The sequence below is a fragment of the Ricinus communis genome, chromosome 7 (genome assembly GCF_019578655.1).
Source record: "Ricinus communis isolate WT05 ecotype wild-type chromosome 7, ASM1957865v1, whole genome shotgun sequence".
NCBI lineage: Eukaryota > Viridiplantae > Streptophyta > Magnoliopsida > Malpighiales > Euphorbiaceae > Ricinus > Ricinus communis.
Window position 1 is genome coordinate 5,111,080 of NC_063262.1, and position 20,561 is coordinate 5,131,640.

Consider the following 20,561-nt stretch of genomic DNA (forward strand, 5'->3'; position numbering starts at 1 on the left):
TTCTATCTACAAGCTTAACATTATGCATATTGTAAAAATATTTACTCATGCTTCATTAATTTACAAGTATATAAACTATAATTTATAAATATCTTTAAACATTGACATAACATATAGTTGTTTATTCAACGCTAAAACTACGATGTTTTATAGCAAAACAATATATATCTTTAAACATTTATATAATTTATGCTTGTTTATTCAACACTCTAGTAAAATAACGTAGTTTATGTTGATTTAAGTTAACTATATTATGCATAAAACTATATTGTTTATATAATTTTTATTTTATTATTCTACTTAAATTAATTTATGATAAAAAAAGTTGGTAAGACATTAATAATAATTAGATGTACATTAATCAAATGTCAATTTAATTAACAATGTTATTAAACTATGACTTGCTTAAATAACATTAAAATTATTCAATTAGATAATTTATAATTAAAACCTAATTTGTTAATAAATATTGTTACTTTAATGTAATGAAAGTTGTTATGATCTATTTATTTATTTTATTTTATTAAAAAATACTATATTTTTAATTATTTATTTATTAAGCAAACATATAAATTATTTTACAAGCTTATTAAACGAGGCAGCTCGTGAGCTTAGATGAGCTAAACACTACTAAACTCAAGCTCATTTCATTTAATAACCGATTTTGAAAATAAAATTCGAGCTCCATTTATTTATTTTAACAAATAAGTTTGAACAAATTTTATTAAACCGAATCTCGAGTAGTTTGTGAGCGACCGGCCCATCTCCGGTCTAGCATTCTTTATAGAAAATTTTTTGCCCAAAAAAATGAACAGTAAATATTGAAAAAGACATTGATGCTACCATACGTACAGCACTGCAGAGGCAAAGATTAGAAACAACCCGAAAAACCATCACCAACCACACGCTTTGAGTTGACACCACTTCTCACTCTCTGCCTATTATACTTTCACCACCATGACCAACTCACGTGCCCTGCCCCCGCTAACGCCGTTAATGGTGCCGCTGATCAAGTCCAACCCCCCCATTTCTCACTTTTTCTCGAACACTCGTGTATGACAGTCATCAAACGGCAACAGTTAAATAAAAAGAAAATTGGAGAGTGAGGTGTAATTAGTAGAGAATCATTGAGAGGTTATTCTCGGTAATTGGGTAAAACTCAGTTTTACTGCTTTCCTCTCTCCTTTTCTTTTTGTTTCTTCTCGCGGTTGACTATTGTCTATGTTTCCCCCTTCCCTCTTCTTCTATGTTAAGGTTTACCGGCTACCGGTTTTCCTTAATTTACTACTTCTATTTATTTTTCATTTTTCTCTCAATAATTACTCATTTGGCACGTGATCCTTCGTAATTTTTCCACTAGACAAAAATAAAATTCGACTATATAATGAAATATTAATAATTTCTTTAACAAGAAATTTTATTTATTTTAAATTTTATTGAACTTATTTTTTTATAATTTTTTTTTAAATTAGTGAAATTTAAATTTTGACATATCTTTTTATCATATTTAAATTTGTAAAGTAGCATAACTTGATCTCTTGATATAAACACTATTCCTTGATTGTGTCTAGTGTTAAAAGAATTATAATTGAAGAACATGTCACACAAAGACTTAACACTCCTGAATGAAATAGTAACGAGTCTTTTTGCTGTTTGATGTGGGACTTCTTTTTTATTATTTATTTAATAATGAGTAGTAATTGAATGGGCTAAACTCCAATGATCATGATGAAGCTTATTTCTTTATATTATCGTAATGGAAAATGGCAAACACAATTTATAGAACTTGTATGTATTAAACATGGAGGACCCGTCTATTTGACCATTAAACCTTATCTCATCAAGTATACCCAAGAATCAAAGTGTCTATCATTCCATCTATATGTTCAAGGGTTCATACCTAAGAGATCATATAAGATAAGCCAAGTGAAATAACTTTTTTTTTCTTTTTTTTTTTTCTTATATCTCAACTATGTGACATGATTTTAGCTTATGGGTTAAATTTGAAATCAACTGATGACTGAAGTCTTCATCGAACTCGAAACACGTCCTTTTCTCTTTAAAATTTATAATTATTAAAAAAATAAATTAGAAGAGTGAAATAAAACAACCTACTCAGGCACCATATAGGGCCAAGTTATACCATTATTATCCTCATATGCATTCACATAACATCAGCATTAGGAGGGGAATCATGAAATCTAGTTACCCCCTAAATTAGAAATGGATTAATTAGATTAAAAGTAAAGAATTATCGTCTAGGTAGTATGTAAATTGTTTTAAGTTTAGATAAGATTCAGATTCCAATCCTACTTCCTGCTATATAAATAATGTAACAAAGAAATTTAATTTGGTCCAAAATGACTACATATATGTTGAATAAAGATCCACATTATCCTGCCTTTGACCATACTCAAAATGATGAGCAATTTAATACATGATTTGCCACTTATATATTGAAAGTTGTATATATCTTATAGCCTCAGGAATATCAAGACCCACCACCTCCCATCTTCCTTCTTTTAGCTTTAGAAGGAATTCAAAATTGTCCTTTGTTAATGGGAGGACCGAGCAATAACTAAAGCCCTAAATAAGGCTTTTATTTTAATTCTCTGGGCATATCCCAACCACCTGATATAGACTTTGATCATATGGGCATGCAATTTGCCCAATTATCACAATCACAAATGATAAAGAAATTTCAGAAATGCCCTTATGATCCTCTATGAAAAATAGTGGGAAAAGAGGGAGGGGGTGGGTGGGGTGTATCAAACCCATCAAATGAACAGAAAAAAAAAAAAAAAAAGAGTTAGTGCTCTCTTTTAAAAGAAAAGAAAAAACTAAAATAGTAAAATTAAAATAAATCTTCAAAAGAAAATCACTTTGCACATGACATTGGCACACACACCATATGATAGATCCACAAAGATGTTATTTATTAAGATTTCTTTTTCTTCTTTTTTTTTTTTAATTTATTCAAGCACCTAATAAGCAAAGTTTATGGCGTTATAATCTCTGCTTAGATCTAAGTGAAGCTTTTTAATCAGCATAGTTGCTTTGGAGTTTGGGGTGCTTTGAGTACAAAGCTTTCCTTTAGGTACTTCAAAATTTTCTGAAGGAACTAAAAGAAAGAAAAAGAATTGAAAGGAAAAGAGGATCTTTTTTTTATTATTATTCTACAAAGACATATTTTATATAACAATCCTTTAAAGTCTATATGATGTATGTACATTTATTTTCACACATAATGAGTGAATATTTATTTTTAGTCCTTCAAGTTTACATTTTTCTATTCTTATACAAATCCTCTAATTTAAAGTTTGTGAGAGATTATGCAAACCATCAAAACACCCGGGAATATGGGATACTTAGTAGTCAATCCACTACTTGCTAATCCACCCTATAAGAAAATTTATTAATGATTGTCTTTATAATGAAATAGTTTATTTTAGAAAAGCAGAAAGAAGAAGGGTAAGCAAAACCTTATTGCAGTCGAAATTTGATTCTTCTTATTCTTTGCCAATCGGCCGATTCTGAAAAAGGCTCAGATACCCATTAGCCTTTTTGGGTTTTATAAAACAATCCTAAAATACCAAACCCAAATGCAAATGTAGGCAATTAAAGATTTTTGAGACCATGAATCTTGCTATAACGACAGAAACCAATCATGGTCACTGACCAAATTGCTTGGCCTTAACCTCACATGTCCAAACGGAAAAAACTCATAAACTGACACAACATTAACTACTAATCTTCATAAAAACAATTTCAGGGTTTTTTTTCTTCTTAATTTTCAATTTTTTAATTCATGATTAGGCATAGTTCTATGGAGATTCGACCAAACTACCATAAAAATTAGGTAAAGTCACATGGATAAGCAAGAAGAAGAGATGAGTTATAAATCGCAACAAATAAATAATGTGGTATAGTAATAATTTTATAAGATGAGATTTGCCTTTGGTTGGTTGTTGAGTGGTTGCCATTATTGGGGCACATGCCATCAACTCATAGCTGCAACAATTTCCACTAACTATTTGCATATTACATATTAGTATATAGTTTATATAAATTCTTTTTGTATTATATAATCTTTCAATAAATTTATTGAAAAGCATGTCTTAGTATGTGTCGTTTGACTCTTAATTTGGTATTCAAATATATGATTTTTAGGAGATTATGCACCAGAAAAAAAAAAAGTCCAAAGAGTAGACTTATGCAAGCATCTTTTATATATAACAAAACCTAAAAATTATCGTTTATTAAAGAATATAAGAAGAAAAATAAATAGTATAGTGAGTGAAGATCAGTATCCAAGCCCATCAAATACTGGGGAAAAATAGCATCCAACTTTTTCATTCCTATTCACTTCAATTATTTTAGGTTTGATTTTCAATCTCAATTTCAATTCTTTTACATCTCAAGATAATGAATGTTAGTGCATAAGTGGGGATTCCGTAAATAAGTATTCGTGTTTGGTGATTATTTTGAGTCCCTACTACACAAAATAATTCAATTGCATTATCATTTCTCCGAAGATTGTACTTTGATGGACCATCATTAAGGTTGTTTTGTTTCTCTCTGTTCTTTTCAGTAATTCTTTTCTCTTTTCAAAAAAATTGTGAGATTATTAAGGTGTATTAAAGTGAAGATATGCTCAACCATTCACTTAAATTCACTATTAAGCTGGCAGCCTAAAAGCCGTATTTTAGCAGTCAATTTAGAGATCTTAACACTGTACTCGAACAGCAAAAGTTGAAGAAAGATGGCGGAAATTAACTGCTAAGCAGTATTATATCATACTAATTTCCTTTATGGAGAGGCTACTATATCAGAGCTAGCCCAGTCTAAGCTAAAGTAGGTTTCAATCTGTATATGTTAGAATTCAATGGGGTTGCAACCAGGCCTTTATTAGGTAAAACTTCCACTATCTCTCAGTCCCCACGAACCCTACATTTGTTTTATGTACATTGCTAACTAAATTCAGTACTAAATGCTAAAATGACAGCAGGAGAGGACCATAAGGTTTGACATCAAGCTCATAGGATCATGTAATTCAGTAGATCGAAAAAGATGTCTGTTAAGGACTAGAGAAATGGGTGGTAGCAAGCAGGAAGGCATGTACTTTTCAGTGGCAGCACAGTTGGTGGAATATGCAGCCAGTAAGTGAGATGTGGCAATATGATGCACATACATGAAGATCAATGGCATTGATTGCTATCTTAATTTATTCTGAGTTAATGAGTGACAGAGTTATAAGGGCACCCCAACAAAATTTGTCCACATATTATTGAAGCAAATATTTTAGGACGAAAATGTATTCCAAAAAAAAAAAAAAAACTGAGTTGAACAAGCAAACAAGAGGAGCTTCATGGTAACCCCAGCTAGATTGAGATTAAGATTTAGTTAAGTGAGAGATCTTTGAACTTTGTTGTTATGCCCTTAGCTTATTGCAAGCAATTGCCAAGGTTCATAAGAAGCTAATGAACCAGACAAGCAGAGACGGTCTAAAATGGCCGAAAGAAAAAAATTCAGGAAAAGTTGATTATGCTTATCCACATCTTTTCCATACCCAGTATCATAATTCAACTCATCAATCAACAGACGATCCCAAAATTCGAAAGTAAAATCAGAGTCACATCTCAAGATCAGACAAAAGAAATGAACTTCTAGTGAGAAATAAGTACAAGTCGGAGGACGCAATAATACAATGTTGAAATGTCATGTCATGCACTTACAACATGTGAGTTGTGGCCTAGCAGATGCTCGAAAATGACTTATGTGGATGCTAACAAGTACAGAAGCTCTATGTTAAGAGTCTATGCTTATAATAGGAAAAGGTAAGTAAAACGCCATCCTTAGTGCTTGTAAATTTGTCTTCTTTATCCCTGTTCAAGTGTCCAATAATGAAATACATTTAGAAAGATGTCATGACTAAACAGATTATCTGCTGATTCAATGCATAAAGTCATAAAGGCATCTAATTTCTACAAGATGATTTTCTTTTCTACATGAACAAAGACACTGTGTCTTAGAACTAATATTATATTGGCTATTTGAAGTCACCACTTTCATACTTTACCATGTGCACACATCAGTAATGTCATGTATATATTTGTCATGTGCATGTGTTTGTGCAAAAGAGAGAAATAAAGAGCAAGGGGCAGTATTTCAGCAATGAAATTGCATAATTTCAGTGCAGGAGATGCCAATAGACATATCTTTTGACAAAAAAGGTAGAATCCACTAAATTAAAGAAAAGGCATACGTACTAAGCCAATTCCATTTCTCGGAAGCTTGTCTCAAAGTCGGTGTGTCTATAGACCCTCATTCTCAATATGCAGTGAGATAATCACAAATTTCGTACCGTATATTATGTGCCTATGGCAATGGCTTAAGTCCCATCGTAAGAAAGAGAGGTCTACTGCAAATCAAAGTTGAGCAACCATATCTTTAAGCAATAAATTTCGGTGAAGTCTGTCATATGGAAATAAAATTCTAATGTATACAACTTTTTCCACCAATTAATTAATGAATACAACCAACATCGCTAACCACTCCAACTATCCCCATGATTCAAATCCATATTAATCAGTTTTTGATGCCAAGTCCAACTTTCTCAACGAATACAATATTGAAACCTCAAACCTTGAATCAAAGCCATCAACATCATGTGGTTAGTTGCATATAAATAAAAACCAGTAATCTGTTCAAAGCACAAATTATGAAAGCAAAGGATAGAAAACAGATTCTTTTTTAATTACTAATAGTCCAACTAAAAAGACAGGCTAAGGCTTGTAGACCATATGTATCAACATACCTGAACATGGTCCTAGAACAAGAAAGTAAAAAAATGAATCACAAACCTTTTAGGGCAAGGCCTTTTATTAACCCAAGGCCACTAAGAGATAAAGCTACTATCCACAGTGTATCAAGCAGAAGAAAGAAGAAAAAAATTGACAGCAAACTATCATGAGGTCAATTTCAATGTCACTAAACCTAATGAAAACCCAAATGAAGTATCGCATGGTGGCATTCTAAATATGCTCAAACACCTAAGCAGCATAATGTTTAATCAGGCACTACCACTGTGATAAATGGCCTAAAAGGAGATTGCAAAAACTGTCTGCTTGGAGGAATGAAAAAATACAAAAATATTGTTTTCTGTTCACCCATTATTCTTACGGGAATCTAATATGATCTACCAAAATTATTATTTGAAACATGGCTATCTAATTTTTCAGAAACAGAGGTTAATGCTTGCTCCTGGCAAGTATCATCAAGGTCCCACGCACTCTCAGATTCCAACTTTCTTGCCATTAATGAAGTGATTTTTCTTTAAATGCTTCTCTATTCTGAAAGGTAAATTATGGGGAAAAAAACTGAGGAAAACAGGAGGTGGAGCTATCAAATATACTAAAAAATGAAGGATATACTTTCTTAAACAGCAACAACATCATAGAAAATCCAATCCTACATGATTTAAATAAATAAAAGTAATAAAACATTAATATCAATTTAATCAGCACAATGACATGAGGATCTGATTTTATGAATATTTAATGGTGTTAGTCATGATTGAGCTTGCACTAATTTAAGCATCAATTAAAGCAGCAGTAAGTCTAACAGCACTACAAATGGATTACAGAAGTCTACAGAAGACATCACAGGGATAATAGTACTGCTATAGAAAAATATCACATTGTGTTAAAGTCAAAGCAACTATAATCAAGTTTGGATAATTGTCACATCAAACATAATAAGATGATGAATTGCACATGTAAATTTGGAAATAGCATATCTAACAATTAATCACTGGATACACAGAGGTGAATTATAATGTGGACGTACTTATTTATTGATGTGAAATTCCTTCTTGCACATTCTAGATCCAACTCTACAATAGGATTTACCAAGAGTATTCGGCAACAAGAGAGTGTACTAGCCATTCCAAAAAATAAGTTTAATAGTCTGTTCTCAAAAATGCTTTACACTTATTGAAAGATCTGATTACATCACCTGAAAAAATGTTCATGATTAGTGTAGCTATAGCTATTATACATGAAAACATATATGTCCTGTTGAAGCAGACAACTCTTAGCATAAAATTAAAAGTACATATTGATTATGGAGTAAGGATATAATAATAAAAATTGAAATTTATAATTCTCAGTAGAAATACATTTCACCTTAATACCTATGATCAAAAGGATGATACGAATCTTTGATATGGTTAACCTTCCCTAGATGTAAATGCAAACCTTACAGATACGATAAATTGAAAATCATTAACTATGCCAAGACTGTTCCATTCTCTCATTTAGTTGCCAGAACCAAGGATCTTAAACTGCCATATAAGCTGGATTCAGCAAATGGCAGACATCAAACAATAGTTGATTATAGTATCAAAAAGGGCCAATGTGCATAGTTTGATTGATTAATAGACATTCAACTTTTAAATTTTAATCTCAATTTAGATTCCCAAATTCTAAATAGCTAAGATAACAACATCAGTTACAGCACTTAAATATATTAATGTGTTTCATGACCAATGGTTTTTTCCTAGATGCAAAGAAGATCCATCATCAATCAATTTAAGTTCTGACCATGCAGAATAGGGGGAAAATCGTCAGGATTGTGCTGTGTTCTAGTGAATTCATTTGTTTGGTTGGACATTGATGTTATAATTTTCTATATACCACTGTTTGCTTTCGTAACTAATATGGGGATATGATAGTTTTCCTGATACCTTTATTGTGTTCCATATCATAATTTGACAGTTCTCGAAAGGAGTTTAGCAAGATTACTAGGGGTTTTATAATTGTTGATGTTTTCGTCTTTCCTTTTTCATTTGTACTTACAATTTCTTGTTTTTACTAAATAATTAAGATGAAGTTTCTCCAGATCTTAACTGCAATAATAAAGTGAAAAGATCTTTCTAAGTCATTTTAAGAAAAGAGGAAAAAAAAAAGTAAGGAATCATCTAAAGAGAGAACATAGTACAAAGGAAAGCAGCGAAGATCTGGAAAGTAGTATTCGCGGGTCTTGAAAAGGACTTATATTCTCTATATAAAAAGCAATAGAAGGTCGAATTAGATGTTATTAGAGGCTTGAAGTGTCAAGATATAGATTCATCAGTACTAGATAAAGAATGAAACCAAGTGCATAACATAGAAATAAAGCAACAACTTCCTTTTAGTTGGAGTGAAGGGTCAGAATAGTGGAAAAGAAAAATTAATCAATGAACTAGATTATACTACTCAATGATCAAATAAAGGTTTTCATATCACATGAAAGTATAACATACCATTGAAAATGTAACACTTAAATAATAATCCCAAGAATGTTGAAGCTAGACCAATCGCATCCTAATGTGCATGGCATAGGTACTTAGGCACTAATAAGCATAGAAAAAGGGTGTTCCACTCTGTTTTGAAGCAGCTTTACTTTTCCTTACCTGGTCTTGCTTTCTATGTATTTGCCTTTAGCTGGCCTTGCCTATGCTACCCTAGCATCAAGCTAATTATACAAATAAATCACTTCAAGAGAAAATGTGGAATGGACTCTATCTATGCAATCTTCAAGCTCAAACAATGTCACAACTGGCATTAAGAGATGCAAACGTCCATAGAAAATAGTACCAGAAAGAGAACTTCAATGATCTTTCTCACAGTTCAGTTGGAAGATGCTGCCCTTGCTATTTTACACTTCTGAATGAGTTAAAAGGTCCTTCAAGCTCTTAGATCCCAGTGCTTATTCAGATATGTAGTTGCAGCAAGTAAAATGAGGTAGCAAGCAGATGTATATCTTCACTCACTTGGAACAGTAAGTCAAGTACTCTTCACATGGCCCTTCAACAACCACAAAATCCTAGTTTTGCAAAATACCTAACAACAGCAAAATAAAAATCTTTGATGATCTCCATCTCTTCTCCTTTACAACCTCAGAGACTTAACATGAGTTGATTCATATTATATGTGAATATTATCACATACTCATAACCAAAGTATGCCGATTATTTGTCTTAATTTCCAACATCAATCTAGGTATAAGGACTAACTTTAGCACACCAACATGCATAAATATTCACAGAATCACAGTTTTGTCACTTCAAAAATCCTGCAAAAGATTAGAGTCCTACAAGTCAACAATTTCAACAGTCTTTAGTGTATTGTATATAAGTCTGACTTTTAAAAAAAAAATTATTTTTACAGATGAAGCCAACACTTCTACCCATTACATATTCACGCAACCTGTCAATGCCGAACATACATGAATTATGTTTGTCTTATATCAATTGCTTTCAACTTCCAAATCCAATCTAACTCTGTCCCAAAGCTCATTCATCTCATCAGGTTCGCTTTTAAGCTATATTGATTAATCATCGTGATTATGGCTTATAATGCCAACAGCAACAACAATAACTGGAGAGCTAAAATTTCACTAAGCAGTGGATTAAAATTATTATTTGCTAAAAGAATGACAGTATGATAAAAAGCTTCCGATTCAAAGTAAAGGAAGAAATTAATCATGACAAATTAATAATTATGTTTTATTTGACCACTACATACATTATCTAATCATACCATTTGTTGGAAACAGCTGCAAGTTTCATATCATTATTTTTATTTAAATTAATCATTGCTAGTTATAAAACACCAAAACACACATAGAGGAAAAAAAGAATCCCTGAAACACACAAAATATCTAAAATTCAACTGGAAAATTATGATTAAGAGTATCCATAAGATAAAAAGGAAGATAGATTCATCGATCGAACAGAAGCAAAAAAAATCAGCAGTAAATGGAAGATAAATTTTTCTGCATTCGCTTACAGTGAGTCGAAATTCAGCACAGAGCGAAGAACAAGTTTGCAACCAACTACGACGTGAAGAGATATTCAAATTTCTTTCAGGCAGAAGTTTATGCCTCGCAGAAAGCGGCTAAACGACAGAACTAAAGTGATTGTCGTCTTTCTGGCTACTGATCAAAATAACCCAAAGCTTTTCAACTTTTCACAATTTTAACATAATTTTTCATTTTTGTCAATTTTATCCCAATTTAGAAATTGGTTTGCAGTTGTATTCCACCACGCTGTGAAACTAGTAATTGGTACGTTCTTCGCTCACGTGACAACCACTCTTGAAAATGACAATGGGTAAAGCACGTATCCACTAGGAGGTACTCAAATTTGAGCCATTTAAATTTTATTTCATTATTTATTCATATTTAGAAGTAAAGAAAAGTCGAGTCGAGCATACCTTTCTAATATTCAGACTCAACTCGCATAAAATTAATTGAGCTCGAATTCAGTTTAAGTTTGAATTTAATAAGCTCAAGTTCGGATCGTGATTAGCTCAATACACTATATAAATGAGCTAAATTCCAGCTTGACTTTTAAATTAGTTCGGTATTTTTTATAAACAAATCGAATTTGAGATCGGCTCGTATACAAGCTCGTATTTAAGTTTGAATTCAACTTCAAAATAAACTCGTTAAGTAAACTCAAACTTATTAAATATGCAATTATAAATTATGTAATTTAAAATAAAGTATATATAACATAAAATATATATTTAAATTTCAAAATCTAACTAATTAGAATAAGTTTTTGATATAAAATATGAATTAAACTCATGAGCTCATAAACAAGTAAGCTCAGAAGTTTAAACGAGTCAAGCACTACTGAGCTCGAGCTCGAAAATGAAGCTCGAACTCGATAAGTTTTTATCGAGTTAAGCTCGAGTAGCTCGCGAGCGGCTTGGCTCATTTACAATCATATTCGTATTTATTCTAAATTCAATTAATATTATTTAAATATTATTTTAATATGTATAAATTTAATTATATTTTATATTTATTAATATATTTTACGCATATTAACGGTTAATGAATACTCTACTTGCTAACAAATTATTTATATAGATATATTTGAGTAACAAAATGGATACCTACTTAATTAACTGATTTAATGTATAAATACTAATGAAATAAAAAAATATATATTAAATTAATAAAATAACCTATTACAATAAAATAAAATATTAATTAAATGAATCTAAATCAATCAAAAAAATTCTAAATACAATTAAAACATTAATATTAAATAAATATCTGCTATCCACGAATATAAAACTCAAATCCTACTTGAATTTATCATGGTATTAAAAATTAAATCTTAATCCATCTATAATCTGATTATATACTTTTTAAACTCATCCTATTAGGATCAAATAAGATTGAGTACTACAACCAGTTGCATCCATACTCTGAATTATTTTTACAGATTTACTTCTTTCTTTTTAACCTCTACTAATATAGACACTTGATACACATAGAAATTCAAAAAAAAAATGACATTTTAAAATATGTTAAAAATCTTTTAATTTTGATAATCTTAACTAATCTGAAAAGTTAGTTCTAATTATAACCGAGTAATCAAAACTAAATTATAAATTTTAAAGTTTAAATATTTAAACACTAAATTTAGTAAGTTTACATTTTCTTTTCTTGTAATAATCACAAGAAAGATTTGTTATAGATAACTTATAACCTATTATATTACATTCAATCATAAAATTTATTAAATTTATGTGATAAATTGTAACTTTTAAAAATTTAAATTCTTTTTCCGTATTATTTTGATAATCATTCCTTTTATTGTGTTGAAACACAAGCTAAGCATAGTAAAAGAAAATAATAAAAATTATTTGCTTGAGTATGCCAAATATTAGGTGAAGCTGTCAGGATAATAGATAATTTTTATAAGTTTTAACTTGCCATTAGCTAGTGAGAAGAATAGGAAGTTTTTGAAGTAACGGTACGTAAACCTTTTTAACTTCAAACTTGACACTTGTTTAGACTAATTTCTCAAATTAGGTTAGAATTGATCAGAATTAAATGCTTTGGGTAAAATTATAAAAACTGTAAAACTAAAATTTTTACTCTAATTTAATAAAAAAAAATTAATTTCTATTAAATTTAAGGACCAAATTAAGATTTTTCATTATTCAATCCTTTGACTAGTTTGATTAACATCAAAAACTAACAAAAGTATAGTTAACAGAAATAGAATCTAGGAACTTACTAATCCAATTATTAAACAAAGATAATTTCGCTTCTAATATATATAATAATTTTTGATACTTTAATTTTTTTTTACATATTTGTTTAATTCTTGACTTACATAATTTTCATTTTGACATGTATACCGGTGAAATTCAAGTTTATATATAATTTATAGTTTTTTATTAATTTATTAATTTATAAATTACATTTCCAATTAAACACTTATTCTAATCCCAATAAATAGCATATAAATTATATTTTAATATTATATTAATTAATAAATAGTTTTCTAATCAGGTAATGATATTAATTTTATTAGTTTTTAATTATATTTTAATATTATATTAACTAACAAATTAATTTTCTAATTAAATAATAATTTTAATTTTAGAAAATAATATCTTAAATTATATTTTTAATATTATATTCAATAATAAATTAATTTTTATTTATATAATAAATTTTTAGTTTTTTTAGTATCAATTTATATAATATTAAAATTAATTAATAAATATTTTTAAAATAGTTTTTATATTATTGCACTAATAAGATTTAAAAAAATTAAAAAAATCTAAAAGTAATTAGTTTATTATTATTTTTTAAAATATTATCATATTAAATATTAAATATTAAATATTTTATTAATTGTATCTATCAACTTAATTTTATAATTGAAATAATAATTAAAGTTCATGATTAAACAAAGCGGTGACAATATTTAAAACTTCATAGTTCAGAATTAATCCAATTTTAAAATGATTTGGCACTTCAAAAGACTACAATTAAAATTTATCTAATAAATCTAAAACGACTTTAACCGAAAAGGATCTAAAACCAAAATCCCGCAACTAAAATTAATCCAAATCCAAAAACTTATGAACCTTAAACAGCCCAAACCCAAACTGACCTAACTATTTGCATCTCTAGCTTTTCTTTTTCTCAAACGGTAACTTGCATATAACGGAAACAAATAAAGTCATACACCTAAAACCTCTGTTGTTGCCAGACAAACTTGGCCTGTGCAGCAACAAGGTGAGCATTGAGGTTACAAGTGAATAAAATTGAAGTTACATATATTATATGGCATCTGTGAGTAAGAGCAAAGGCGTCCCCTTCAAATTCTACACTAGACCACCCATTATGAATCGCCCAAAGCATACTCTGTTTTTGAGGCAAGAAACTCCGAAATCAGAGGATCATACATACCAGGAAAGATAAGAGGAGCATTGCCTCACACTAGTACCTGTAAACCAACTCTGCCATTGGGGTTACTAGCAGAATCAAAATTGACCTTAATAGGAGTCCATCTTTGAGTGGAATTGGTTCGAACAGTGGGCGTAGACTCCATTGCTGTACTGCCAAAATTTTGGGACATTTCCTGGTTAGCTAATGAGATAATTTCCAAGTCAGACCATTGCTTGCCGTCAGAAACCCGGGAGTCACGTGCTTCCCATAGTCTCCAAAAGTAGGCAGGCTGTGCAAATAACCAGAAGAATCATGGTTTTTCTGGTGAGTCATCATCTCCTTTCATCTGTGTAAGAATTGAGGTCTGCAATTGCAACTTTTAGAAAGAATCCACGGATCCGACCAACATAATAAATACAGATTGTCCATTAAAAATTTGCCAATCTTAAACCCTCTTGTCAAATGTCTCTGCTCTTTAGACGACTGCGCCAGCACCATGAGGGGTTGGATCCATAGGAAATGCTTAAATTAGCAAGGCTTCTAATTTTGAGACTCGCTGAATAAATTTATAATCCAATATGGCATGACCCGTCTTGATCCTGGTTAATCTCATATGCAAGGTGTCCGTGCTTTAAAGAAGCAACATCACAATACAATCAAAAAAAAATTGCAGAAAAAAGCATAATGATCGAGTCAATCTTTGATTCATCAGTCGTCGTCAAATACACAACACTTCGAAAGAAAGAAAACTAAACTCCTATATAGTTGCTATATCAACTCCACTGATTTTCTTAAGAACATAATTAGGTTTTAAAACAATCAGACTTCAAACATGCATAAAACTAGCACCAACTTCTTTATGCAATCAAAACATAAATGAGGTGTTGGATCCGAACCGACCATCCTGTCACACCATTTCTTCAGAAATTTTAGCTTTCCACCTGCTCTCCCCTCCTTCCTGACCCCCCTCCATTCATCTTAGTTTGGAGCATAACTAGAATGCCCTGCTAGGCCTTGATCTTGAATTTCTCCATTGCCCTCGGAGCTGAAACCAGATCAAAAAATAAAAAGACAAAGATCACAACATTAAACAGACCAACTCTTAAAAGAATAATAACCCAACAATAATACCAATATACTAGTAGACAATCAAATGAAAAGACAGGCATCCCATTGGAAATCCTTATTTCAGTCGCTCAAAATTGACAAAATTCACTCAGGAAAAGCAATTTGCTATCCGTTCCAACCTTCCAGGCATTACAAATATGGTGGTTCCCCAACTATGGAAAATCTCAGATCAAAATTCCTCATAGCGTCATTCTTTTCCCTCATTGGAGGCGTCTTGCAACTGCTCCAGTTCCCAAAGCATCATTTCTCAGAACATCTTAGCTGCTGTATTGCAGTCTTCAATGCAGTTTGTATAACCATCAATTGAAGACAATGAGATTAGCAGTTGTGCTGTTTAACTACAATACTTGCGACTATGCGACAATAAGACCTAGAAGGCTAGAACTCTGACCTTCCAGTATTATTTAAATGCTCCACATGCATGTGCATTCCCATAAAAGCTATCAGTTCAAATTTACTTTTTCCTTCCAAACGGTAAAAGATCCCCCTTTTTTTGTTCTTGCTGATCGTATTACTTCCCCCTCTTGCCCCAACCCCAACCCCAACCCCAACCCCACCCCCCAAGGCCACACACACCTTCAATTACTTATTTACAATTTGTCACTTAAATTATTAGTTAGAAACACAAACCTAATCCAATGGCATCAGAGCTCTTCATGATCTTTAACCTCTTGCACGTTTCAATAAACATCCTGCAGCAAAACCAGCCAAAGAGTTAAGAGCAGGAAATGCAACTACTTATTGCAGTGATAATGCTCTTCAAAACCAAAGAGATAATGATATGAATCATTCATCCATGAACTATAATAGTTATATCATCTACAGACAACATTTTGCAACAAAATGAATTCCTCCCAAATTAGTTAAAATTAACTCCAGCCACAAACAATAATCTTATTTTGAAAGAAAGAAAAAACTACTATTTCAAGGGATTAGGTATCTAAAATGTATTTTCTTTCATATAAATCACATACTACAGTTTAAAATATGTGAACAAGTTTGATCATTACAATGAATCAATGTATTGTATTGACAATGCACGAGCAAGGACTAACTTTGTTAAATCTGAAATACCAATAAATGGGACTAAAACAAGCATTTCTTAAAAGATGATAAAATACCAATCGGTTGATGGCCTATAAGTAGATGAAAATGTGATGCCAATTCTAAAATAGGATATAGAAGGAAAATTTGTAATTTGAAAAAGAAAAAAGAAAATAGATTTCATTAGTCTAATAATTTCATTAAGATATAGCAACTTCAACATTTTCTTTTTATCATGATTTGGGAAATTTCAACTAAATGAAAATTTTCGGAATACTAGGCAAATTGTCTATGCTAAAACCACAATGACTACACAGTCTACACTTGAAACCTATTTAACTAACTCTATGAATCCAAGTAAAAAATATTATCACATTATCTTGCAATGCAACAATGTTGAGTGGCTAGGAATTTTACTTATTTCTAAAATCAATTATTGAGAATCATACTTCTACCAGAAAGGGAATACAAAGGAAGTTAATCTACAAACACATAGATTTACATTTTTTTTTTTAAAAAAAAATAGCCGTTTTCTCTTTCTCTAGAAGCTGATAGGACTTTCTCTACATTTGTACCGGTCATAAATAAATTTCAGCTATAAATTAATATCCCTTATGCGAGGAGGGAGAAAAAGGTGGACCAAGATTGGAAATTTACCCAACAAATGATCATCTAATGACCCATCAACCTTTCAACAAAAATGAAAAAACTAACAAGATAAATTACAGCATTCCGGTCCATGAACAATTGGGTTTAAATTCCTTTTCCCAGAATTCGGAGGAAAGTTTGGATAAAACCACAATATTGAAGGAAGAACTGGAATGGATGATATGCTAAAAATCAATACCAATTATTTCTGATTTTACACCTTCCTGCATGTAACTATAATACCTTCATTGTTATTTTATCACTATATTTTTCTGGGTTCTTTAAATGTGCAACTTATATAGCAAACATTATAAATTAGAAGTAAAATAAAAATACAAGGAATCACATCTTTGACTAGGGTTTAAGTTCTATACAATCAGGTAGTAGTTGCAACAAAATACGTAAAATACATGCAGGCTGCAGCATGCATCTGAGGGTTCACACACCGTATAAAGTATAGCATAGAACTTCAGCAAATTAAACTGAAAGTTTTAACAATTATTCTACAGCTACACAAATTTTACTAGCAAGGAAACTGATAAAAAAGAGAAGCATGTATAGTTAAAACTTACTCCCATGGTACATCCCCAACAAGCATCCAGTCACCATCTTTGTCCTCATATGTAAGTGCATATTCTGATCCATTCAGAAGGTCCCTCAACTTACTCTCGCTCAGCTTTTCCCTCTCTGGTGCTCCATGAGATCCACATTGACCTGAAATGAACATGAAAACCATAATAACCACATCTGTACCAAGTCCTTTTCTCATTGTAACACTTACACCGACTTCTATAGGATAAACTGTTTAATCAAAATATGACTATGCAGCTGAAAATGCAGCAATAGCTTACCGATGGTAAAACAGCTGAACATCTTCTCAAGAGCACGAGAGAGTTCTTGGTAGGTGGAATGAGTTCTTAGATCTACCTTCCGCAAATAAGGAGCGCCATCCATGCTGACCTTGACAAAGAGAGTACCAGGACCTGGTTTTCCATCAACTTCGTCATTGTTCTTCGAAGTGGTAGCCAAAGTGTTCTTCCTAAATGACTTAATTGGAGGCCAACCAACAACCTGTGCCCTGTCAATAAACAGAAAATAGTAATCATAGATATCATTATCTGATGCTCTTTCTTCCTCCATGTCCTTAACGGCCCTCTCCTAGTTGTGTCTAGTATTACTTACTTGGCAGCAGGGGCGCTACCACTGTGGTTAGAAGTACCAGTCTGGTTCAGTTTGGTTGCATTGGCAGCAAGAGATCGGTCCTGTAACACATTATGGGCCACCTCTTTAATCAAGGTTGACTGAGGCCCAGAAGGCCGAGAAGATAGCATTGTATTTATCCCAGAAGCACCGGAAAACTTCCCTTGTCCCACAGACTGAGGAGAATCAGACTCAGTCCCAGCCGAATGAAAAAGCCAATTCTTTTCTGAATAAGCAGAGCCTTTAACCTCTGAAAATCCATCCATGGTATCGGAGAAGCCTCTTTTGTTACCAGAAACAACATGCTTTTGTGGCAATGAGCAGATTCCATGCCCATCTTTTAGAGGAAGCAAAGGAAACAAAGGCTTCTCATCAAGTTTCCCTGATATAAGCAAGGAAACTTCTGTATCTCTTTCAGGAGATAGGGACCCAGGAAGACCAAGCCTCAACTCAGTAGCCTTTAGATTGAGATTGTTATTGTTCTCCTCAGATAAGCTTGGTACTGCAGAGCTGTCAACTGAAGAACAATCAGACAAACCCAGATAGTTACGCTCTTTTAACCTGCAGCCATTCTGGGATATACAATCCACAGAAGGTGAAGAGGCCACTAAAGAGACCTTGCTTTGCCCCCCATCCTCAACACCCAACAGAGGTGGAGACATCACACAGCTTCACAAATTTAGTCTCTCTTAAACTGCTTGAAATAAACCAAATCCAATGTCAAATTTTTTTGCGTCTATTCTTATACATACACTGTAAACAGCAAAATGCTAAGCCTAAAAAATAGGGGAGGGAAAAGATAAGCTAAAATTTTGTTGATACAGGAAACTGATTTTCATCCAGAAAACATTGTCCTGTCCTTACAAATCAATATATACACTCAAATAAACACGGAGTCATGACAATTATAGTCCATTTTTCAGGGGAAAAATGTATAGACTGATGACCATAAGAGAAAACAAACACAAGAAATATAAAATAATACCAAATAACAATAAGAAATGATTGTCATGTAATTTCTTTAATAATTTTCTAGAATTAGTTTCCTTTTGTAAGTACTATTACTATAATTGATAAAATCAAAAGTAGGTCAAAAAAATCCCCGGATTCAACCGGTGATTGAGTCAAGGTGGGTTACTAATTATGGTCATCTGCACTTTGGGTCAGGTATCCGTTACAAATGCTAATAATAAATACAGACATAGCATATGATACTGCCTTTTTTTCCTTTTGGAAGAAATGGAGGTCAACAGCGTTAAGTGTTATTTCCTCTCCTCTTTTTTTCCCCTCTTTTATCCTTTTTACCCATTAAATTAAATCTCCACTCCATTAACTTCAACTTTCCAGCAAACAAAAACATAAAATGAAACCAAATAAATTACACAAACAAACAGATATTACAAGTAAAAACAAATTGAAACGGTAAAAATATAAAAATCTCAACCTCGTGCGATCTTCATTCGAACTACAAGGAAAGTATATCACTCACTGCATAGTCGACACTCAAAAAAATATTTAAAAGAAAAAAGACACTACATACATTTAACAAAGAACACAAGCAAAACCAAGATCTCAGTACAAAAGAACTCACTCAGAAGCAAAAAGAAGAAACAACTTCAAAAACAAAATAAATAAATAAATAAACCAGCATAAGTTGAAAAAGAAAAACAAAGAAAGAAAAAAAAAAAAGAAGAAGAAAAAAAGTACCTGGAAAGCTAGGGAATCGAATCAAAAGGAAGAAGAAGAAGAAGAAGAAGATCAGTAAACGGTTTGAACAATTTACAGTAGAAAAATGCAGACAAACAACAACAGAGAGAGAGGGAACAGCTCAGGGTCCTTCCATTAAGCAGAAAGCAACAAAACCTTTTGGCTCTGTAACTTGAAGGTATAAATAATATAAAACGTTCACAAGGGTAAAACTGGAAATTAACTCTCAAAGACTCTGTCCCACTCTCTCTTGCACCGGAATAAGAAAAGACTAAGCCTTTAAAGTTTTTTGCAAGAGGTTAATTCAACCCCTTCATAACTTTTATAGCCTAATAAGCATATGGCTTTTAATTTTTGGAGAAACTTTACCCTTTTTCTTCCTTTTTATTATGGAACTTTTTATGAAGGGTTAATTTCCTCATATTTTTTTATTTTTTTATTTTATTTCAATTATAAAGATCATTTTATTTTCAAAAGATTATTTTCATAATATTTTTTAGAAATTGATTATTTTACTATATTTTATTTAACGGAGAATAAAATGACATTTATTCACTACTGAGTAAAATATATATTGATATATC

At 31.5% G+C, this 20,561-nt stretch overlaps 1 protein-coding gene and 1 long non-coding RNA gene across 7 annotated transcripts; both read right to left on the reverse strand.

Moving 5' to 3' along the window:
• Positions 1–5,542: 5,542 nt before the first annotated feature.
• LOC107262035 lies at positions 5,543–11,049 on the reverse strand. Of its 6 annotated transcripts, none has more exons than XR_007216792.1 (5): positions 10,833–11,049; positions 9,639–9,884; positions 7,849–8,016; positions 6,270–6,645; positions 5,543–5,885 (listed from the first exon to the last, which is right to left on the reverse strand). It is a non-coding gene; the product is annotated as an uncharacterized LOC107262035 (long non-coding RNA). The 6 variants fall into 6 exon arrangements; XR_007216790.1 differs by having other exon boundaries at positions 9,455–9,884; XR_007216791.1 differs by having other exon boundaries at positions 6,270–6,421; positions 9,455–9,884; positions 10,833–11,045.
• A 3,868-nt stretch (positions 11,050–14,917) lies between these two features.
• Positions 14,918–20,156, reverse strand: LOC8288710 (auxin-responsive protein IAA9). Its single transcript, XM_002528849.3, has 6 exons — positions 19,978–20,156; positions 18,253–18,964; positions 17,922–18,148; positions 17,643–17,784; positions 16,009–16,070; positions 14,918–15,295 (listed from the first exon to the last, which is right to left on the reverse strand). The coding sequence occupies exons 2-6, from the start codon at positions 18,930–18,932 to the stop codon at positions 15,258–15,260; spliced, it is 1,149 nt and encodes a 382-aa protein (XP_002528895.1). The 5' UTR covers positions 18,933–18,964; positions 19,978–20,156; the 3' UTR covers positions 14,918–15,257.
• Positions 20,157–20,561: the final 405 nt, after the last annotated feature.